At 39.9% G+C, this 23898-nt stretch overlaps 3 protein-coding genes across 7 annotated transcripts in view; 2 read left to right on the forward strand and 1 right to left on the reverse strand.

The window, feature by feature from the left end:
• gtf3c3 (general transcription factor IIIC, polypeptide 3) overlaps positions 1 to 5929 on the forward strand; it is a 47959-nt gene extending 42030 nt beyond the window's left edge. The window contains exons 15-19 of the mRNA XM_028571866.1: positions 535 to 589; positions 787 to 922; positions 4979 to 5103; positions 5193 to 5345; positions 5598 to 5929. Coding sequence (XP_028427667.1) covers positions 535 to 589; positions 787 to 922; positions 4979 to 5103; positions 5193 to 5345; positions 5598 to 5720 — 592 coding nt within the window. The 3' untranslated portion in view covers positions 5721 to 5929. The remainder of the gene's footprint in view (positions 1 to 534; positions 590 to 786; positions 923 to 4978; positions 5104 to 5192; positions 5346 to 5597) is intronic.
• Positions 5930 to 7064: 1135 nt separating this feature from the next.
• hecw2b (HECT, C2 and WW domain containing E3 ubiquitin protein ligase 2b) overlaps positions 7065 to 23898 on the forward strand; it is a 152520-nt gene continuing 135686 nt past the window's right edge. For 3 of the 5 annotated variants that reach the window (XM_028572177.1, XM_028572179.1, XM_028572174.1), the window contains exon 1: positions 7065 to 7241. The gene's annotated coding sequence lies outside the window, so the exon portion shown is untranslated. Of the gene's footprint in view, positions 7242 to 13170; positions 13249 to 13486; positions 13584 to 23898 lie in introns of those variants that run through there. The other 2 variants (XM_028572175.1, XM_028572176.1) reach the window with 2 other exon arrangements.
• On the reverse strand, positions 17548 to 23761 carry LOC114551095 (uncharacterized). Its single transcript, XM_028572180.1, has 8 exons — positions 23629 to 23761; positions 23373 to 23521; positions 23067 to 23203; positions 21877 to 21970; positions 21395 to 21727; positions 21131 to 21311; positions 20516 to 20643; positions 17548 to 20427 (listed from the first exon to the last, which is right to left on the reverse strand). Exons 2-8 carry the CDS (start codon positions 23409 to 23411, stop codon positions 20104 to 20106), a joined length of 1236 nt encoding a protein of 411 aa, XP_028427981.1. The 5' UTR covers positions 23412 to 23521; positions 23629 to 23761; the 3' UTR covers positions 17548 to 20103.

Here is a 23898-nt window from a genome sequence, read left to right on the forward strand (position 1 = left end):
TGGCTAATCCACACCGCATTCTGGGATGGGAGAAAATCCCATGTTGTGGTTTATTGGCATTTCTTTAAACCAACCACAATTGTCATTGGCAGCGCTAAGCACCGGGAAAAGCCAGGGTGCAGCTGCAAAATAGCCTCTGGAAGGAACTTCTTTTGGTGGAATGTCTATGTTCAAAAGTTGTTTTAGTTGTGCAACAGAAAACTCAGATTGGACAGATAGTCTAGCTAGCTGTCTCGATTTACCCTGCAGAGATCTGAGGAGCAGTTAACCATAGTCCTCATAAATCGACTAGAGTTTAAAATTCCAACACAAACAAAACAGAAGGTAACGGACATCCGGCTGAAAAGAATGAAATCCGGCAGAATTTCCAACGGCAACGGAGCAATCCTGGAAGTGGAACGTCGTGGATATAGACTAACTCATGTACAACTCAGTTAGGCAGTGAATCGATGGTTCACTTGTATGCTTCTTTTTATGTCAGTTGTTGAAAAGTAAAATATAAATTGTCTTCTGTCTGTTTTTCTCTTTCAACAGATTGATGCTGATGGAAAATGTGGGTCTGCCTCAGCTTTGGAATATATTTAACCAGGTTTGCCTATGTCCCTGTGTGCAAAAATCTATCTTTTCATAAAGTGATAAAGAAAACACCCTCCTAGCACGCATATACCACATTAAAGCTGTAAAGACCAACAATCTGTTACAAAAATACCAAATAGTGTTTAAACGCTGTTCCTGTGTCTGTTCTTGTGGACGTATACAAATGAGATGTTTTTTTATTTCCCTCAGCTGACAATAACCTCCCAACACCAGCGTCACCATCGGTTCTGTCTACGTCTGCTGTTAAAACATCCTGATAACCATGCCTTGTGTGTCCTGTGCGGACACAACGCCATGGTGTCAGGGAGCTTCAAACATGCTCTGGGTAACAAACATACCTGTTCTGCAGGTTTTATAGAATTAAGTACAAAATGGTTTGAAAAGACCCTTGTTTCAGCATTTTTGTCATGTTTAGGTTTGCTCGTTGCTCTGACAACACAGCTTGATATTGCATGTTTTTCTGAATTGCAGCCATATTACAATGCAAAAAAGGTTTTTTACCTTTAGTTCAATTCAATTTATTAAATCATAACAAGAGTACTCTCGAGACACTTTAGAGTAGGTCTAGTGGGACAATAATGTACTAAGACCTCTTCTAGATATGATGGTGCTGGACCATTTAGAGCTTTGTAGGTCAGGAAAAGGATTTTAAATTCGATCCTGGATTTTACAGAAAGCCAGTGCAGAGAAGCGAATACAGGAGAAATATGATCTCTTTTCTTTGATGTTGTCAGAACACACGCTGCAGCATTCTGGCTCAGCTGCGGAGTTTTAAGGGACTTATTTAACCTGATAGTAAGGAATTACAGCAGTCCAGCCTGGAAGTAACGAATGCATGGACTAGTTTTTCAGCATAATTTTGAGACAGGGTGTTCCTAATTATGGCAATGTTATGAAGATGAAAGATTGATTGACAAGTATAATTGGGTGTCATCCCCATAACAGTGTATGTTAATTGAGTGTTTCCTAATAATATTACCAAGAGGAAGCATATATAAGGAGAATAGAATTGGTCCAAGCACTGAGCCTTGTGGAACGCCATGGCTAACTTTAGCGTACTTGGAGGATTTATCGTTAACATTAACCAATTGAGATCAATCAGAGAAATAGGACTTAAACCAGCTTAGTGCGATTCCTTTAATGCCAACTAAATGTTCCAAACTCTGTAACAGGATGGTCAATAGTGTCGAATGCAGCACTAAGATCTAATAAGACAAGTATGGAGACTAGTCCTTTGTCAGCAGCAGTTAGGTCACCAGTGCCGTCTCTGTGCTATGATGCTTTCTAAATCCTGACTGAGTCCTCAAATAAATTATTTCTATGTAGAAAATCACATAACTAATTAGCGACTACCTTCTCAAGGATCTTGGAGAGAAAGGGAAAGTTAGATATAGGTCTATAGTTGGCTAAGACTTCAGGATTGAGGGTGGGTTTTTTCAGAAGAGGTTTTATCACAGCTACTTTAAATGACTGCGCTACATAACCTGTTAATAAAGACATATTGATCATATCTAGTAATGAAGTGTTAACCATGGGTAACACTTCTTTATTAGCCTCGTTGGGATGGGGTCTAAGAGACAGTTAGATGGCTTAGCTGAAGATACTTTTAACATTAATTGTTAAAGGTCTATAAAATAAAAGCAGTCGAAGTATATGTCAGGTCTTGTCGTTCTTTCTAGTAGTCCTGCGTTTAAAGGTGAACCGTTAGAAGTTGAGGGCAAAAGGTGATGAATTTTATCTCTAATTGTTTTAATTTTATCATTAAAGAAGCTCATGAAGTCGTCGCTACTCAGAGCGATAGGAATAGATGGCTCATTGGAGCTGTGACTCTCTGTCAGCCTGGCTACTTGGGTTTTTCTTATTTTCTTATATTAGTGATGAGTAAGAGTCTGATCTGGCCTTCCTATAGGTTTTCAGTCTTTTGCCAATCCAAACGAGATTCTTCCAGTTTGGTGGAACGCCATTTACTTTCAAGTTTTTGCGAGATTTGTTTTAATTTTACGAGTTTGGGAGTTATACCAAGGTGTTAGTTTCCTTTGCTTCATCATCTTGAGGGGAGCAACAGTCAAGAGTCTAAAGTCGTCTGTAGGCAGGCTGTAGCACCGTCTACAAATGTATCAATTTGGGAGGGACTAAAGTTAACATAAAGGTCCTCTGTTATATTAAGGCATGACATTGAGTTATATGCTTTTGGAATATCTTCCTTAAATTTAGCTATAGCTCCATCAGATAGGCACCTAATGTAGAAGCTTTTATCTAATTTCGTATAGTCGGGTAGTAAGAATTTTAAAGTTATTAAAAAATTGTCTGATCATACAGATTCTACGGAAATATTAAATCCTCAATTTCAATGCCATATGCCAGCACAAGGTCGAGGGTGTGGTTAAAACAGTGCGTGGCCTTATGCACACTCCAATTGAATCTAATAATGAGTTGAAAGCAGTACTAAGGCTATTGCTATCAACGTCCACATGGATATTAAAATCACCTACACTTTGTCTGAAAAAAACTTTGTCTGATTTAAGGACTACACATGATAAAAACTCATAAAAAAATTCAGAGTAAAGACTTGGAGCTTGCTAAATAACAACGAATATAATTGGCTGTATGTTTTCCGTGTTGGATGTTGAAGATTAAGAACAAGGCTTTCAAACATATTATAATTTAGTTTAGGTTTAGGATTAATTAACAGGCTTGAGTCAAATATGGATGCAACTCCCCCTCCTCAGGCTGAGCCTCTAGGAATTTGAGTATTATTACGACTGGGAGGAGTGGCTTCATTTAGACTAACATATTCTTCATGGTCCAGCCAGGTTTCGGTTAGACAGAATAGATCAATTTGATTATCTGATATAAAATCAATTACCAATATTGCTTTAGAAGACAGAGATCTAATATTTAATAGTCCACATCAAATTTTCCTATTCTGTTCTATCATTGCAGTGGTTTTAATTCCAATTAGGTTGTTAAGTATAGCGCCTCTTTTGTTTACCTTTGATTTAACCAATCTGAGTCGGGGGACAGACACCGCGGTTATTAGACTATGAGTGGGCGACTGCTCCAACGGAAGCACAGAGGAGCGCATTGCACTGCACCTCTGATTACTAATATCAAACTTGGGTTGTCATGGTTTATGACCGATAATAGACTTGGTCAGATTTTTTCATATGAGAGCAGCTCCGTCCCAAATGGGATAAATGCCGTCTCTCTTAATCAGACCAAGCTTTCCCCAGAAAGCCCTCCAGTTACTCACATAGCCCACATTAGCTGGGCACCATTCCGACAACCACCGGTTGAAGGATGACATGCGGCTGTACATTTCATCACTGATCAGGTTTGGAAGGTGTCCAGAGAAAACCACTGAGTCCGACATTGTCTTTGCATATGCACAAAGTGACTTAACATTAATTTTAGTGATCTCCGATTTACGTAATCGGTATCATTATCACCTACGTGAAGTATGATCTTACTGTATTTACGATTATTTTTAGCCAGCAGCTTTAGATGGGATTCTACATCGCCCGCTCTGGCCCCAGGGATGCACACGACTGCAGCCGCTGGAGCCGCCAGCCTCACCTATTGTAGTATAGCGCTCCCAATAACCAGAGTTGGCTTCTCAACGGGTGTATCACTGAGTGGGGAGAAATTGTTAGAAAGGCGAAGCGACCGCAGCCATGTGCACCCCCTGGTTTAGAACTAACGCTACGCTTCCCTCGGACAGTCACCCACTTGCCCGGCTGCTCGGGGTCTGCCGGGGGACTGCACCAGCTACGGGGCACTGGCTAGCTACGGAAGCATGCGATTTTGATTCCATGGTGCGGAGCCGTGCCACTAACTCACTAAGCCTCGTCTCCAGAGCAGCGAATAAACTACATTTATTACATGTATCATTATTACTAAAGGAGGCAGAGGAATAGCTAAACATTTGACACACAGAGCAAGAGAGTGATTGATTTCTGAATGAAGTTTCTCAAAAAAAGCTTAGAATTGCTACCATGACTAAAAATAAACTAAAATTCTTTCATTATTTCTCTTAAAAATGATGAGAAATATTTCTTCAATATTTTTTTTGTTTTTTTAATTTCAGTCTATAAGTACAATTTTATACACTCCTTTTTATCTGCATGTCCATTCTCATAGCCCCATAAGATAATATGCAGTTATACATTTCCTTGCCATAACTAAAAGACAATTCAGAAAAGATTAATTTCTACAATCTTGAGATAAAATGAAAAATATGGTTGTTTGCAGATTGTCCACAATTTGTGCAGCAGGCTCCCATTAGTTCCTGCCTCATTTTAACCAGTAATTTCAACATTAAGAATTATTTCTCTATAATTTCCCATTAGTATTCAAATTAACACATTTTGTGTGTCTTTAGGCCAGTATGTTCAGGCCTTCCAGACTCACCCCAACAACCCACTCCACAGCCTCTGTGTGGGTCTCACCTTCTTCCACATGGCATCTCAGAAGTATGTTGCCAAACGACATACACTGGTGCTGCAGGTACAGTGTTTTTTTTTCATAGTCCCTTTTCTAGCTTTATATTTGCATACCCTACTCTTTTCTTCTTAAATATAAGTGTGTGTTTTCAGGGTTTCTCCTTTCTGTGGCGGTATGTGGAGCTCCGTGGAGAGTGTCAAGAGAGCATGTACAACCTGGGCAGAGCGCTGCACCAGATGGGTCTCACACATTTGGCCATACATTACTACCAGAAGGCACTTACATTGCCTGCTCAGAAACTGGAGGTGTGTATATATACAATATCACCTAACCATTTTAACCATGGTTGGGTGCTCAGACTGCTCTATCATAGTGGCTCAATTTAGAAAATATAATAATATATATTGCTGAATGGATCTACATTCACAATTGTTTTTCTCACCAGTTATGGTGCACAGACAATTTTCTAGTAGACCTCAATATTGCAGCCTTACAAGATTGTTTCCTCTTTTTGTCTATCTCTCTCTTCATCCTTTCACCGCTGGTCCTCCCTTCAGGGTATCTCTGATGATCAGGTGGATCTGAGGAGGGAAATTGCCTTCAACATCTCTCTCATCTACCAGGCCAGCGGAAACATGGAGATGGCCCGTCAGCTTATCAATTCACACTGCATTGTTTGAAATGCACACAAATGACAAAATATCTATACCAAGGTTTTTGATTTTGATTTTTGAGAACCCCTGCAAGTACTGTACCTTGTAAAAAAATATGAGGACTAAAAATTATGAATTAATAAACACATAAATGTTATGTTAGATATGATGTTAGAATAGATGTATATATTAATAAATACTGAAATAGTATTTTCATTCAAAAATGTTCAGTCAAAGTCTCAGATGTATATATATTGTTTATATATTTTTAAATCATAAAAATTAATTAATTTCTGTTGTGATTATTCTTTTTCTTTTAACAGTAATGTGACAAAAGATGGAGGGACAGACTTTTTCTTTTTTTTCAGTGATTAAGGCATTCTGTTTATTTACCAAATCCCTTCATCTCCTGTCCTAACCGTCTGCTTCCATTATGTTTCTTCTTTCTCTTATGGGTCACTGCACTCGATGTAGATCAGGGGTGGGACAGGCCTGCTGGTGGAACGGGGGTGGGGCTTTGCTTGTAAGCCCTATTTCCCAGTCACTGAATAATGTTAGTAATATTGTTAAAAATTACAGTAGAGGAACTTAGTAAACTACATTTGCCTACTGAATCATAAAACAATCAGAACACTATTTCACAGTTTATCATTTTTTAAGCCCAGTAAAATACTGTAACAATCATATATCTCTGTCTGGATTAAGAGCACATGTGGTACAGTTTAGTAATTTATAATAAACTGGGAAAATACTGTAAAAAGTATCACATTCTATATTCAAATTTGTTGACCCCTTGAGATGGATCGTCCCCCATTGCTCCTTAAAACTTAAATAAAAAAACAAACATTTTAGACCATTTTACACTGTTCAGCTGTAAAATGGTAACATGCAAATAAGGAAAAAAAGGTTATTTTGAGCCTTGGTCACTGACCAAGGTGCAAAATAACCAACTTTTTTTTTTCTAGCGACCCGTGATTTACAAAGGGGTGGTTAATTTATTTTGATTCTGAGCTTCGACAGTACTGTCCACTAACACAAACAAGGCCTGGCTTTTAAAAAAAAGTTCCTATCCTAACCAGCATAAAACGGAAATATGTTGTTAGAATCGGAATGCAGTTGGTTTTAGTCATGGATGTATTTTAAGACGGGTTTATTTCCTTTAACCATGGGAGCATAAGCAAATAAAGTGTGTGAAGCAGCGGAAATGGGGAGGCGGATGTGAAGAGGTCCAGCCAAATAAATAAGATATGAACGCGTCTTACGCAGCCTGGCGGAGAAGTAAACGACGCTGTGGAGAGAAATAGATAGCAACTATGATTTAAAAACGGGAATAATAAACATTTTCATTTTCACTTTTACCGGAGGCTGTATTACCGAGGGTCAGCGGTGCTGCGCCCGGGCTCTGGAGCACCGGAGCCGGCTTGGAAGCCGAGGAAGGATCGGTGGTGCCCGGGCCGCATGCAGGTCCGTCGTCCATAATTAAGCAACTTCGGTATTTTTTTTGCATGCAGGTGTGGTTGTAAACAACGTTAAATCGCCGTAGCAAAGGTAAGTGAAGTGTTTGAGATGTATAGCCTGATAGACCGTTATTAGTTATTTGTGTAACGTTAGGGGTTACTGTGATGTGGATCTGGCAGCCTAATGTTGCCATCAAGCCATTAACTGCGATTTCTACACGCAAATGTATTTAATCATATTTTCTTTTCACTCATCAATCTGTAGGCTATTACTCTGTAAAGGGCTGCCTCCGACTGGGCTAGTATTGTGAGGTGATGAAGTCATGCTTTGATGTGCTACATGGCGAGCACGCGAGCAACAGTGACAAAGGCCTAATAGAAACAACAACAAAGCCAAACGGGTGATGTTGGATAAGATTAATGCAGGAGGAATATCATTTATGTATCATTCAGTAGAATTTGAAGTGGAATCTCTAGAACTCCATCAATACTCTGCTGCACCTTGGCATTGCACTCGAATACAAGGGACATTCTCAAGTGTATTAAGCCTATTTTGACTACTATGCCTATTGACCTGATATTTGATACCTCATTCATTATCAATGCATCCTGCATTTATAAAAAATAATAGAAGAAGCTTCCGTGCCTGAAAATAGAAGCCAATGCCGAAGTGTCTTAAATCTTCTAGCTATTTTCCAGGATGGGGCGACTCCACTGGTTGCAAAAAGAAGTCTGTTTCTATAGAAGTTTATGGGAAAATATACCTTACTTCTCACTTTATTTGTTACCTTAATACACATTCATGTAATGAGTTAATGGCTTCAATCGGTAGCTTTAAGTCTTCTTCAGTACAGTATAATGTTCATTTTGTAAATTATGGTCCCCTTTATTTTGAAATGGTTGATAAAGCAGGTGCAAGATGGCATAAACCGGATGCTGTTACATGTTATATTTATTTCAACATAAACATATTTTAAAGTGGACATATTATGGTTTTCCGTATTTTATGTCATATCTACAATGTTATAATGTTGGATTTTAATGTCAAACATGGCCAAAACAAATAATGAGGTAAACGTATTTTAGACAAATCCTTGTGAACTAAAATGTTCAGATTTTCAACTGTTCTGTTCTAAACGCTCCAGTTTCAACAGTTTTAACACTTCCCGAACTTCTCTGATTGGTCCTCTGCTGCAGGTAGGCAAGACTGGCGTTTTTTTTTTTTTTTTTTAGCTACATGCTAATGGCAGTAAAATATGTCATCTTGGCTGCCATTGTTGTTAAATTCTCCCCAGTTACGGGTCACATTACTCCTGAAACATTTTGGTTATGTAGTATTTGGTTTAAAAGCCTTAATCTGTGATTTTTGACTGTAGAAAGTGCTGCTATAGCCTACTCTATTAGTATTCACTGGTAACTATAGCTAAATCCTAATGGCAATAAATTATGTCATCTTGGCTGCCAATGTTGTTAAATTCTCCCCAATTTCGGGTCATGTTACTGCTGGGACATGTCCGGTTCTGTAGTTTTTGGTTTAGAAGCCTTTATTTGTGATTTTTCACGGTATAAAGTCCTGCTATATACTCGCAGTAGCTCCAGCAGCTACTAGCATGGCTACTAGTGAAACAAAACTGGAGCACAGCCGAGATACCAGGAAACACACTGGCCAATCAGAGCAGACTGGGCTTTCTCAGGAGGGGGGCTTAAAGAGACCGGTGATCCAGCAGCGTTTCGTACAGAGGGTGAATATACAGTAGGTGGAGCAGCCATGGGCAGTATAAAAAACAAAGTTTATTTTTTTTGTTATGTTCTAGTGGAATCACAAAAATACAAGTATGAACCTGATAATGCTATAGCCTATAATAGTTCCCCATTAAAATATCTACATACCTACACATTACAAAAAAGCTAATAAAAATAATGTCTTATATTGTAAAACTTTATTTAAAGACTGTAGAGCTCTCTTCTTCTCTCCCTCTGCTAGTTGGTGCTAGACTGAGAACTGAGCCCCCTACCAAGCAAGCTATATAATCAGACAGCCGGCCGGCTGGCCGGCCACTAAATTAGTTAAGTCTAACAACTTAATGTTTCATTCATACACTCTTATCACAGCATAAGAATGCACATTGCTATCACCAGATGAGTAACAACTTTGTTTGGCTCATTTTCTGTTACCAGTGCAGCAGGAAAGCACTGTGGTTGGACTTAAGGTGTCTACACACCAACCAGACGGCCGACCCTCGGCAGAAAAGCCAGTCGAGATGATCAGTCTCCCCGTGTTGGTCCAAAAAGTGCCACACAACACGCCAGAAAGACGAGAGGAGACGAGACGTAATACATCTCTATAACAGCAGTCGGTGCTAATCTGTATTGTTGCCCAAGAAATGAAAACCGGCAGCTGATTGGACAAACGCCTCACATGGGTTTGTTTTCTCCGGAAATTCAAAGCCAGATTGTCATGGCAGCCGTTCAGAACACGATCTCATATTGTACTAAAATGGTTCACTGAAACATGTTTCTGAGAACATTTGAAGCGAGAAATAGGCCATGCAGTTGCTGAATCTGTCTTCATTTCAGCTCAACAAAGGTCAGTTTAAAAGATTTTCGTCAGGTTTTGAGAGACTCTAGTCATCATATTCTGCTCCCCATTTCCGGATGAGTCCCGACTGCCCTGCCGGCGACTGAACATGTCAGGTCGGCCAAAAGCTGTCAATTTTCGGGATATGGTCGTGTTAAGGTAACTATTCGGGTTTCTGAAACATTCGGAATAACCTGTTTACATGCGTGAGCAGAGAGAGTTACTCCTGTATACATGGAATTTGTATATTTTATAAATTACATTGTAATTTTGCGTAACTTTTCAGTCACCTTATAAATCTCACTATCTCTGTACTTTCTGCCGTCAACAAAAGACATTATATTCATGGTTTTCACCACATTTATAAAGAAATTGGTTTCCTCCTCGCTCCAAAAGTGTGGTGCTGTGCTGCGTCTCGCCATGTTTACCCATAGTGTTTACCTCTACTTCTTGTTTACTTCCGGTATACTGCGCACAGGTTTTCTGGCGCATACAAGAAGTTCCTCTACTCAAAAGACCAAGATTCCTTGCGAATAGAACATGGGCAGAACACAAATCAATGTTCCTTTGATGGGGATATGCCGATACGCATTTACATGACCAAAATTTTGGGTTAGAAAAGGGGTAACCCAGGGATCATTTTCGGGTTTTTAAAAACAGGAATATGAGCAGATTCGTGTTTTTGCCGGTGTTTACATGGCCGTACGCGACCGGGTTATTGCTAATAATCCGGTTTTGAAAAGGTTATTGGCTGCTTGTAAACGTAGTCACTGACCTCGCCAGACTGCCTAACGGCCGATAATCGGCTAAGTGTGTCCCAGCTATTAGCGAGCAACCTTACTATCCAGCGAGCTGGTTGCTCGGTCCCTCCATTTCCCCTCCGCAGGAGACCATTTTTTATGCTGTATAAGAAATTATTGCCGCCGCTGCATCAGCATGTTATGAAATGTCATAAAGTCGTAATTACACGACTCGGCAGGGCTGTCTGTTCCATGAACTCAAGCGAACGGTCATCTGCTTTCTCTCCCCTTTGCCCCATAGCCCATGATGACAATGTTATTGTTCATATTTTGGCACAATGTTTAGTAATTACATGATGAAAAGATCTGCTGGCTGATTTGGGCTGTTTATTGCATGTATTAAAGCAACGGTCTATTTATCCCGTTTCCATTTTTAATTATGATTAATAGATTACCGTTGTCTACCAATTGGAAGGTCGGTGGTTTGATCCTATGTTGAAGTGTCCTTTGGGCAAGACACTGAACCCTGAATGGCTCCCGATGCTGCGCTATCTGTGAGTAAATCTGTTTGATGACTAGGTGCTGCCTTGTATGGCGGCCTTGGCCACCAGTGTACGAATATCCGTTTACTATGGTTACTACAAGGTCAGAAGTACAAGAATGCACTGAAACACAAACACATAGACAAACTGGCACAGGGGAACGTGTTGGGGACAGGAAGCTGTTGCTTCTGATTGGATTGCCTCATTGTTTTCCAATCACGCTACAGCTATTTCAGGACTCTGTGTGTGCTAGTATATTAGTGTGGTCCTATCTCAGAAGTAGTTTTGTTCCAAAACGCCATTCAAACATGAAAATTGTAGTAGTGTGGATGTAGCCTCAATCGTCTCTTATGACCCATTAGAAGTGTGTGGTGTCTGTATCTGCAGAGAACCTGCTTTTGCCTCTCGTTAGGGTTCAAACCCCGAAGGCACATTTCTCAGATCAGAGATGACAATAATGTGTCACATAGGGAATAGTGCTCCCTTTCATGTGCATTGTTCATTACACTATACTTCCAGAGGGAACTGTTAAATATGGACAACAACACAAAGCAGTTTCACTATCTTGGTATGAACAATGGCGTAAGGGCTTGTCAGTTTGATTGGGTCATTGGTATAAATACTTGCTTTGGACAAGTAAACAAAAGATTTCAATCAAAATACACGCTTTTGCAGGTCAGTCACTATGCGGTGCAATTTACACCAATTGTTTTAAGAAATGCACTCACTGTTGTGCAAATGCAAATTATTATTTAACAAATGCAACAAAGTATCTGAGAAAAAACGTAACATAGTTGATTGTATTTCAATGGAGACATGTCCATGTTGTTTTCACATAGCTAAAACAAACCCGAATGATTTAAATTGTGGAAATATGCACCACAGCATAGTTTTGTGTCCGAGGTCTCTGTACGACTTTGAACTTGTGTCGTACAGCTCTGGGAGATCGCTGACGGCCAAAATCAACCTCTCGTCCATGTTCCGTTTGTGGATCCACGTGTATTCTGTGTTTACTTTTTTCTGTTTTTTTTCTGGATGCATTTCCTTCTGAAGTTCCACAAACCGAGCGTGCCTCTGGGTCCCAGTGAAGAAGTTGTGTATCTGATTGATGACAGTGAAAAAAGTACTGACATGTCCAGATGATTCCACAGCAGCACAAAGCACTAAATTCAGTCTGTGGGAATTACAGTGTACATACACAGCTTTGGGAAATGTCTCTTTCAAGATAGCTTGAACGCCTCCTCTGTGCCCAGACATGACCCATGCCCCATCAAAACAGAACACGACACAGAGAGAAGGGTCCAATCCAACTGGTTCTAGGATTTCAAGGATCCTCTGTGATATTCCTTGAGCAGACAGGTCAGCTGTTTTAACAAAGACCAGCGCTCGTTCTTTGATTGTCCCACTATGGATAAATCGAACACAGATAGCAACTAGCTCGCGTTTTGAAACATCTTTAAAACTCATCTGCAAGTATGGCAAAATGTGTGGGCCTTGGCTGTTCTTGTATCTCACTTTTTATCTTCCTGAGTAGAAGTGAAGCAGCAGCCTCAAGCAGCTCGTCCTGAATGTGGTGGGACATGAGTGTGGCATTTTGTGGCAGTTCAACAAGTCTGTTTTTTATTTCTGGATCATACTTCGATATGAACTCGAATAGCTCCAAAAAATTCCCCTTGTTTAACGATTCCTGTGTTTCCCGGTGCCCTCTCAGGGGTATCTCCATCTTAGCACACTGCATGACAACATCAGCACAACTTTGACGTGCTGTCGATTACGTTCAATGAACAAAATGGAATCTCCGTGCATCTGATTTAATACAGTACCGCTGCCTTGGTGCGCATGACTTTGTTTGTAGGAGAGTAATTTTACAAGTGCAGAAGCATGCACCTTGCTGGCTTGATGCTTCTCACAGACCTGCCCGATACGTTTCCAATTTTTGAAACCCTCCTTAGTAAAAGTTGCCTCAGTATGCTGTTCAGGAAAATGCCTACAGGCTTTACAAAAAATCTAGTTTTTCTACTGGCTATATTCAATCCAGTTGAACCTTTCATACCAATTGGCGTTGACGCTTCTATATTTCCCATCAATTAAGGTACTCGGGAATGCCTGTAGATGAGGTTGGGTAGCAGGTTCCCCCAGAGCTGACAGATCGACGGTGCAATCAAGGGTGGCAGTGATTGTCGATTAGCCAAGGGAGTGGCTTGCCGCCCAGGGGCGGAGCTGTGGCAATGCCGCCAGGTAACATCAGTGGAGGTCTCTGCTCCATTCTCAGAGCCAGCAGTTGTTACATTACGATCCACAGACTGGTCCTCCAAATCATTATTGTTCTCAATACGAGGTTTTTAATGTCACATACCCTTAACCATACCTAGAGATTGGCATGGGGTACTTTCCATAAAATCATCTCTCAATGCAAATCAAACCAGCTATTAGGCTAACTGAAATAAAACCATGTTTCATTGTTTATATATTTCAGGACAGATGTGCTGTCAGTCCACAACACAGAAGGTTCAAGTGAGAGCTCCATTTCTTCCTGCATCATCCGGTCTATCCGTACAGCCACAGTGGCAGCTGTAAGTTCCATTCTTGGAATGGTCAAAGGTTTGAGTGGAGCCATTCTGGCCTTACCTATGATGAAAGAACAATAAACTGTGTTTGCTTTGTTCACCATTCGCAGATGAGACCGTACCATAACCACTTTCGCTTGCATCTCCAAAGTGGTGAAGTTGTGCTGATACTGGATGCCCAAAGTTATGCGGCTTGATGCATCTCTTAACCTTGTAGTCTCTTAACAGATAAGTCGTGTAACCAGCTGGACCATTTTTTATGGTGTTCTTTGGGAATCCTTTTATCCCATCCGAGTCTCATTCCAGTAAGTGTTTGTAAGATTTGCTTTGCAGGGAGGATGACAGGAGCCAGCATACCCAGTGGGTCGTAAATGGAGCTAACAGTAGACAAAATACCTCTCCGGGTTTGTCCTGTAGATTAAGCTTAAATCAGAAGCAGTCCTCCTCAGTACACTATTGTACACTCTGAGCTCTTTCGACAGGCAGGATGTCCCGATCAAAATCCAGATCCTTTGATCTACTTTCTTCAGGTATTGAAAGGAGTAGGGTTCTGTTGTTGCTGACCCACCACAAGAATCTGAGAAGATCCGAATCCTCTTCTGGCATCTTGACCTGATGGAACACGGCCTATATGTCTGCCATGAATGCAGTAGGCTTCTGCTGGAATCTTGTAAGCACACCAATGAGACTATTTGTTAAGTCTGGGCCTTGGAGAAGTCAAGCATTCAGAGTTGTTCCTTGGTAATTTGCTCCACAGTCAAACACTACCCTCAGTTTAATCATTTTTGGATGATACACTCCGTGGTGTGGAAAATACCAAATCCTTTTGCTTTCTTTGTTTTTTTGCTCAGGGATTATCCTGAGTGCAAAACCCTTGTCCATAATATCCGCCATGAACCTTTTGTACTCTTCATAGAAGGTGTTGTTCCGTAGAAACTTTCACTTTAGGTTTAAAGTTCTTTGTTCAGCAACCCATCGATTGTTGGGGAAATCAAGTCCCTCTTTTAACGGGAGCTCAATACTGTAGTGTCCGTCCACCACTTTAATAGATTTGGAGACACTTTCCATAAATTTGTGATCCTCTTTAGACATTTCCAAACGTTCCTCATGCAGATGTTCTGGGAAGTCAAGCTTAATATGTTGTTGCACCAAGTCCACCTTTTTGGTTACAGAGATTGTGTTCGCCATAACAGGTTTTCCAGAATGTGTCCATTCCTCTTAACGGTCTATGTATTGTCCAACCCAAGATGGTTTTTAAAGCGTAAGGGCCATTCCCTTGGCTGTTTATGACCTTCCATGGCTCTAGAGCCTCTGGCACATTGCATCCAATTAGTAAGCCAACATCTGCATCAATCCGAGGGATCCTAACTTCTCTCAGATTGTTTCACGTCATCCTGGGAGGGAATATTCTCTTTTTGCACTGGAATATTGTTTTGTGTGAATACAGGTGGAAGGTCCACATATTCATCATCACTCTCTAGGCCACAAATCTCTAAGTCACGTACAACAGATGTTTTAGTTGACTCCTCCTTATTCATTGTTCGCAGAAGTATTTCCGCATTCCGTCCGGTCAATCTGAGCTGCTGGAGAATTGATTCTGTGCAGAAGGTGGCGGTACTACCTGGGTCTAAGAAGGCATATCTTATTATAGTGTTAGTACCCTTTTTTGATTTTACCTTGACAGGAACAACAGCCAGAGTGCCTTCAGGCTCACCGGCCCCAGTTTCCTTCCACCCATTATTTTTATCCATGTCCACTAAATGTAACACCTTCCAGGTCAGTGTTGACAGTTAAAGTATCCTAAACAAAAGGATAAGTGAGACAATGAAAAAGTGCTGCCGTTCAATGTAGCTGCTGTCATCAGAATGAGCGCTAACAGGCAGCTACCCAGAAGTCCACAGTCAATGCAGCACGCAAAGTCTCACACTGCCCTCTACTGACAACATTTGGGATAGCACATGTACCCAGAAAGGTGAAATGCTGCTGCACATTATAATTACTTTGACATATATAAAACTTAACAAAACAAAAATGTGATCATACATTTGTGTATGTCACATAAAGCACTGGAAGCATTTGCAACAGCTCTTTCCTTTTCTTTGTGGGACTCTTTAATGTGCAGAAGAGTAGGGTGTTTAAGGTTGCACTCTTTGCAGATAAGCCTTTGCGTACATCCTCTACTCATGTGTCCTCTTTCTAGACAACCGAAACACAACCCTTTTTGTTCTTCAGAAATTCCAGCTTCTCCTTGTGGGCTTTCTTGAGAATCTGAAAGCAAGCAGCAAGGTTGTGTTCTCCTTGACAATACATGCATCGATTTAATGGTGCTTTATCAACATGATTTATTAAAACTGCTTGAGGTGCTGGTGATACACTTGTGACAAACCCGTTCCTACTCTTTGTTCCTCATACTAGAAGTTGCAGGCACACCTGTGTAACTTGTCTTAGTAGTTGTAAGTTGTTGTTCCTTTAAGTTTCCAAACGCAGGGTGAGACCGGATTCTTGCCTGTTTATCTAAAAACAGATCTTTAAACTCTGCTCTCCTGTTCTCTCCTTCCTAAAGGTCACAAGCCTTAACCCTCCATTTCTCTTTCATTTTATATGGGAGTTTAGAGAGAGTGGCTCTCATGTTGGCTAGGTGATCCATCTCTTTCATATATTCAACGCTATCCATTGCGTTAAGGCAGCCATTTAAAAACACTTTAAATGCCTTTTTAAAGCTTCTGCGTCCTCAGCTTTAATGGATGGCCAGTTGAGGGCTTTGTCGATGTAGGCCGTGGCAATTCAGTATTTGTCTCCAAAATGATGCTTTAACAATCTTTTTGCTTCTGTATATCCCCTGTCAGATGGCATAAATTGACAACTGTGCACAAGTTCTCTTGGTTGGCCAACAGTGTGTTGCTCCAGAAAGTAAAGCCTGTCCTTACTGTTGTCTTGCCTTGGGTATACACATCTCTCATTTCACTATATATGCCAATTAATTAATTTTCCAGATATTCGTCCATCCCATCTCCTGAATGGTGTAAAACAGCATGTGAATCCTCATATCCGTTAATAACGATCAGTCTCGCAGCATTTGCTTCCATTTCTGTTTTTCCGTCATTTCAAGCTGTTCCTTTTTGGCTATAAGGATAGCTTCCTCCTTTTCCAGAGCTTGTCTCTGTGTCAGCCTGGAAGCTTGTGCCAACAATTCAGCCCTTTTACTTTCCAACTTGAGTTTTGCAGAGGTGTCTCGCAAGCGTGGCGTTTCTGTTGCGTCTCAGCTGCGTGGATTTTTCTGTGTCCTACACACCAGAAGCGAGTCTGACGCGGCGCTGCTCCTGCTGCTAGATACAGGGAGGGCTGATCTTGGGACATAGTGCCGACAGATTCAAACTCTGAAAAATGGGTAAGTGGGCTGTCTGTGCAGCTGTAAAGAGCCTATACAACCTATCTGATATTGGACCGTCACTCACGTTGTTATCGTAGCCTATCCTACTACCTTTTATATATAGCCCTGATTTGATTAAAGCAAGACAACATCGGCAGTATTGACTGCAAAATATGTTACAGAATATTTCGTTCTGTATGACCAGTGCAACATTTGAAAATATTTTCTCTGAAATGTTGTATTCCTACACAGCAAATTTTAGCCTTTGGAATAAACTCTCTGGGAGTTCAAATCAACTCAATTTGAGTGTACATGTGTGACCATCAAATAAACTCTAGGGCAGAGTTAAAGTAACTATTTTGTAGGAGTTGATCCTTTAACCCTTTTCAGGAGTTAAAACTGAACTATTGTGGGAGTAAAATAGAACTCTAACCTTGAGTTCATTTTAATGTTAACTCCTTCATAGTGTTAACAATCAACACTTAAAGTATGTTTTATTTAACACTTATAGAGTTGATATAAAATAAAAGGTTTTAGATGAAAAAGACTACATAAAACAAAAAAACAATACACCATTATTACTACAAATATTTATTTGTATTGACAAATCCATACAGTGTTTAACAATCCATGCTTGGATACTTACTTACGTAACAAGTTATATTTTGAATAGAAGTGCCTTATTTACTCACAGCATGAACATTTTTTTTTCAGCAAACATTCACTTCAACAATACAACTTTCTATAACAACATACAATGTGAATCACACCCATAGGACATTTGGGCAATATACCATTATTACTACAAATATTTATTTGTATTGACAAATCCATACAGTGTTTAACAGTCCATGCTACAAGTTATATTTTGAATAGAAGTGCTTTCTTTACTCACAGTGTGAAAAAATGTTTCAGCAAACATTCACTTAAACAATACAACTTTCTAAAACAACCTAAAAATGTGAATCACACCCATAGGACATTTGGGCATCAAACGATTTGAAATGCTTTAATCTATCCCTTTCTAGAATCAAAACCTTCCTAGGGATGCTTTCACTTATTTGGAAAGAGTGGAAATGGTCATGGAAACAAGTTTCATGTTCAACCAAAACAAAAACAACTTTCCCATTGTGCAAAATGATAGAGGTTAATTTACTGAACACTGGCATGTTTTCATCAGTGCTTGTGCAAACAAAGAGGCCAACACGATATTCAACTCCACAATTTACCCAGTTTGTGAGGTTGACAGTGGCTTGTGTATCAATGTGCAGATATGCAGATATATCTTCTGCATATTCTAGTGTCTCAAGTAAACACAGTTTGACTGGACCAGATTCAACCGCTTTTGAAGTTAAGCATTCCCAATGATAAGCTACTGCAAATTGGTGTTTCTTTGCAAGTGACACTGTCAAATTCTTAAAGTTCTTCACACAATCTTTGAAAAATTTTTGTTTGGCTTCGAATCTCATAGTCCAGATATGAATGAGTGGTCCAATTTTTCGAATGCACCTTGGATAGTGGACCATGAAATGATGTTTTGGTAACAAGTTCTTTGATGGATACAGTTCTTTGAAGAGTTTGTGATGTTCAATAATCAGGTGCTTTAAGTACACAGTCATTCCTTCAGTGATTGAGTATGAGAACACAATGTTTATAATGTTCAGCAACAACAGCAACAAGTGCCAGTGCAAATCATCCTCTGGTACCAGGTCACCTTCCAAACCCCTTCCAAAATATTATGCATTATGTCAACTGCATAATTTTCTGCAATATTGAAATATTTTAATGTATTAAGTATGCTCTTTCTCTTGATACCAAATGAAGAAGTTAATGTCAGATCATCTACCAAACTCATAATGCTGATCATTCAGAACTGGTGATCTTAAAGTCAAACTTGGGTCATCTTCTGAGAAAATTGACTGAGCTGAAGATTTATCAATTAAGCAAAATATACAGAAATAATTTGCACTAAATGACTCCAAGAACCCAAGAATGGTATGCATACCCAAGTTATCACCAGTAATTTGTGCAAGAGTGCCACATACAGAAACATCAGCAAATGGTACTGCAACCCCAGTAGTCTCTAATATTTTCGCAGTATTTCATCAATTCCGTATTTCTTAGCATCTTGTGCATGAAACAATGACACAAGATGAATGTTCATTAAGGCAGAATTCACCCTGGGGGGAAGATTTCTAAGGATAAAGAAAAAGCAGCCAACTTTATGTATACCTTTTTTGAACCTAGTGGATTTGCACACTCAAAGTTGTCATAGTACAGTTGGATTTGAAGGGAAAACTTACTACTCGAAAACAAAGGATGACTTTTGAAGTAGCTTCCATCACAGAAGTCATCATATTTATCACACTGAGTACATGTTTGCATCATCTCACAAATACTTTCATTCTTGAAAATGAACTGGAGTGTTTTCAGTATGGGAATATATATGAACTTGTCATTGATTGGAACTTGCTCAAAGGTTCCAGTTTTGCTATTTCGTCTGGTATCATACCTTACTCCTAGGCGCTGTTCAACTGGCTGTACAATATCCCATTTTTCCCTGAAATACTTCTTCCATTTGCTATCCGTATTCAACTGGCTAAAAGGGTTGTCCATACTTTTAAAAAGCTCTTCTATGGCTGATCTGGAGGGATTGTCAGCTGGAAGTAAGTTCAATACTTGGTCCTGAATATTAGACTGCAAATCTTCCACAAATTCCTGTAAATTTTCAATTGTAGAAAGAACTACAGTATTGGGTACACTGCTTCCCAAAAATTTGGCTATGATGGAGGCACACATATCTTTGCTGTGAGTTGACAGTGAAGGGCCTGCTTCAACATTTTGGCATTGTGATGAAGTAGAGGGTGTTTCATCATTTAAGCACTGAGAATGATTGTGCATTTGAGTGTCATAGTTGGAAGGTGTTTCATGAGGTACACATGTGTTGTCAGTAAGATCATGTATCTTAATTAGATGTCTTCTAAATCCAGAATAACTTGAAAATTGCAAGCAACATCCTATTTGACCACATTTTAGTCTCAAATTTTTCCCAGAATACATTGCATGAATTAGTTTGAGGTGCCTGAACAGAAGTAAAACTGTATCAAAGGATGACGCACAAAGGATACATCTGAACATGTTTGCTGCTTTAGCAAATTAGTGCTTGTTTAACAGCTTTGCTCTTAACTCTTTGACTCTTGGAGTTTCTTCTGTTGTCCCTATATCGATATTGTACAGAGTAGTCTGCAGGAATCTGTACAAGCTTGACAGAGCATCATCATATTGCACACTGAAAACAAAATGGGACTTGAACAGCTCATCAAATGCGCCCAGAGATGTAGAAGATTGACATGGAAGAAGCTTTCTATCCAAGACTATGTAGAAGGTGAAAACCTGTGCTTTTGAAGTCCCCGTGGCCAGCAGATACGGCTGGGGGTTTCCTTCGATCGTCATGAGATGTTCTTCAAGGCTGTGGCAAGACTAAAACACAAAGGAAAACATCTTCACATAAGCCATTAGTTTAAAAAATAGACACAATTTGAAATTGAATTCTATTGTTTTGACAAACCTTGTGAAATTTAACCAAATGATCAGTTGCCTCTCCAACACTGATCTTTTTGGGCCGCTTCCTTCCAGCTGGTTGAGGAGTTAGCAGATGGAGCAATACAAGAAGAGATGCCATGTCGCTGTCCCCCTCTGCAGACAGGGTAACACAATTTAATTAAGAATGCATTTCTTCACACTTCTACCTCGTGGAGGTCAAGGTTACCCATCTTCTGCTATTCATTTAACCTCTTAAACATCACTGCTCCGAGTAGGCCAATCAACACAAATTTGTGCTGGTTTTGGTGAATATTTCCACTTAAAAGAATAGCGCAGCTATTAAATCAAGTCTTATGTTTGAATATTTCAGAGTCAAACTATCACAGAGCTTGAATGAAGAGCTGCAACAACATGACACAGCCTACCAGATGTCACTGTCAGACAGGATTGTCCAACTGTATGTCCAGCTGAAATCAAATTTAGTTTTCCCTTTTGTAGTCAAAAGTAATGTTAACGTGTTATTCAAATGTATTAAGAGAAAGAAAGAAGGTATTTATATTAGTAATGCTATTTTTTTGTAAGCAGTTGAGATTTTTTGACAACTCATTACTAAACTAATGAAGTATGACTGTTGTAGTACCTGGCTCATCAGCAGTGTCAGATTCTTCATTCAGGGCAGATTTCAGCTGTTTTTTCAGGAGAGACGTCTCTCTGAGGGTCCTGGCCTCTTGAATGACTTTGTCTTTAAAACTGGTGTTCCATTTTTCCAGGAACCTGGAAGCAGTCTCTGCTCCAAACATCATCAAGAAGTCTTGCAAAATCTGATAAAAAATAGGAAGACCTTCATTTAAATAACTTAAAGTAAAGCAAGTAGATTACATACAAATTCACACTAGTTACTTACCAGTCCTTTAGTGTCCAAGAAACGAGGAAACCTTTGATGTATGTCTGCCGATTGCTGTGGGTCATGGAGTATCTTTTGCCGATAATGGAATGTTTCTTTCATCTTCTGGAAGATAAAGTCACGGTCAGTGATGTGGTGAAGAAGAGACATGGCCTCCATACATTCATCTCCTGTTTGCTGGTCATCTATGGATCCAGATGTTCTTGACGATGTGGGACCTCCTTTCAGCTCCACTCTGTTACGGGATGCAGATGAGGTTTTGGATTGACGCTGCACAGTTTTTATACGCCACTCAAGAAAGCCTTTGTTGCTCTGCATGTCATAGAAATGTTCCTGAAGATAAAAGAGTATTTCTGGTTGGAAGGCAGACAATAACAAGTTTGGGATGGATGTAGTGTATATATGCTGTATACACAAAAGATCAACAAACCAAAATGGAACTGCCAACATTAGTTTACAGTATGGCTACAATGCAAACTCACATATCCCTTTTTTGAGTATGGGTCTTTCAAAAATGGGAAGAGCGACACAATCCCAAAGGCATGAAACTCCTTTGTTGCTTTACTTACAGCTCTCCTGAAAAAAAGCAAAGGTTTTGAATGTAATAACATTCTTGCCTCTTCTACAAATGAATAAATTTCAGGCTATTAACATTAAGGGCCCTATTTTAATGATCTAAGCCCGGGGTGTCAAACTCATTTTCACAAAGGGCCACACTGGAAAAAGAGAATCCCACCAAGGGCCAGACATGTAGAGTTGATTGACATGCTTTTGTTACGGCATGTCACTTTCTTTTTTTACATTTTGGTAGTTTTTTTCCTTATTTTTGTTCTGACTTGTTTGTGGCTTTGTCAGACATTTGTCACCTTTTTGTAAATTTGAAGCATTTTCCGACATTTTTGTTGACATGAAGCCTACAAAAGTCATCAAAAGAGTTCCTTAGCCATCATAGAATTTAGCAAATCAAGCAAAACAATGATACATTTTTTTAACAACCACCTGTTTCACAGCCTGAATATGAAAACTCTGATTCTGGGGGGGATTTCTGAGTCTCAGAGTCGGAAAATCTGCCATATTCTGCTTTGATGTCAGGTAATTGCAGTTTAAAAAAACACTTTCCTGTGTTTTTGGTTTGGCGCACAACTAGGCGGGCCAAAATTTATTGAGAACCCAAATTGATATACGGGCCGTATCTAAATCTGCACGGGGCCAGATTTGGCCCGCAGGCCTTGAGTTTGACATGTGATGTAAGCGCACGGCGTGAAGCGCATGCCACAGGTGTGTTTAGGGCGTGTCCAAATCCACTTTTGCTAGTTTGACGGCGGAAAATAGGTTCCATGCGCATGGTTCTAAAGGGTTGTACCTAATGTCTTCATTATTCATAGGTGTGTTTTGGGCGTAACATGCAATAAACCAATCAGAGTGGCATCTCCCATTGGCGCGATCACTTCCCGCTGCCTCAAGATAGCAATACACCCAGAATGCACCCAAACATTCCTCCCTGTAAGACTAGCCACCCATGGGTGCAAAGATGGGCACAGGTGCATTTGCCACTTAAACGACGTGGACGCTGGACGGGAAATTGACAACTCTGTCGGTCTTAAACTAGCAAAGACACTTGCGTCGAGTTTTGTGCTGCGTAGGGTGCAAGATAGGACCGTAAGTCTCTTACCCTTCCTTTTCATGCATGTGAGCTACAATGATGTTCACCAATAATCGCCTGGTGGAATCTTTCAAACTCCCAGTCTCTTCATACTCTTTAATCACAGTCATCCCTGCAGGCTTGGAAGTGAGAATCTGCTCCACAGTCTAAATACAACCGATAAATGCAAAACAATTAACAAACTAAACAGGTATTGCAATATATTGATCACACAGATAATAATTTGCAATGCGTTTAAATTCCTTAACCCAAATCTAAGCTTGGTTTTGAGGTAAGGACAACTAAAGAACTGTAAAAGTAAGGTTATAAATTTACATTTCTTGCACGGGTAAATTCCATGACAGGTTGAATCATTTGAAATCCAGCATCACTTGTGTCGCTACTTAGACTGCTTGAGATTGACAATGTATCTGTTAAACTTGGAGAGGAAGGCCCTTCCCTTTCTTGCTGCAGGACAGGAACATCTGAGGATCACAAAGACAGGATACAGGGCACATTCAATCAAAAAAATCCACCACCAGAGATGGTAATTTTGTATTTAATTATAAATATTTTCTAAAATCCTGCCTACCGCAAGGTGTAAGTGTCACAAATTCTGTCAGATCGGCACAGTTAGTCGTGTTTGTGAAAGATTCTAATAGTGGGATCTCTGAAATGCAGATACAGGAGAGTTCACTTACTACTAGACTACTACTTTTTGGATTGTTTTGTTATATCAGCCAAACATTAACATATTTCTTTGTCCCTTCGCCATTTTACCTTTATCAACATCTTGGCCACTTGAGGAAAAAAAAACACTTTATTTTGATAAAGTATTTGTAATATTCGGCCTTACACACCA

This window comes from Perca flavescens, chromosome 24 (genome assembly GCF_004354835.1).
Source record: "Perca flavescens isolate YP-PL-M2 chromosome 24, PFLA_1.0, whole genome shotgun sequence".
Classification (NCBI taxonomy): Eukaryota; Metazoa; Chordata; class Actinopteri; order Perciformes; family Percidae; genus Perca; species Perca flavescens.

Coding starts and splice junctions, on each gene's coding strand:
- LOC114551095 (XM_028572180.1), bottom strand. CDS start 23,411: ATGATTCAACCTGTCATGGAATTTACCCGTGCAAGAAAT. Junction 21,971..23,066: donor CACATGCATGAAAAGGAAGG/GTAAGAGACTTA, acceptor GCTTTTTTTCAG/GAGAGCTGTAAGTAAAGCAA. Junction 21,728..21,876: donor CATACTCAAAAAAGGGATAT/GTGAGTTTGCAT, acceptor TTTTATCTTCAG/GAACATTTCTATGACATGCA.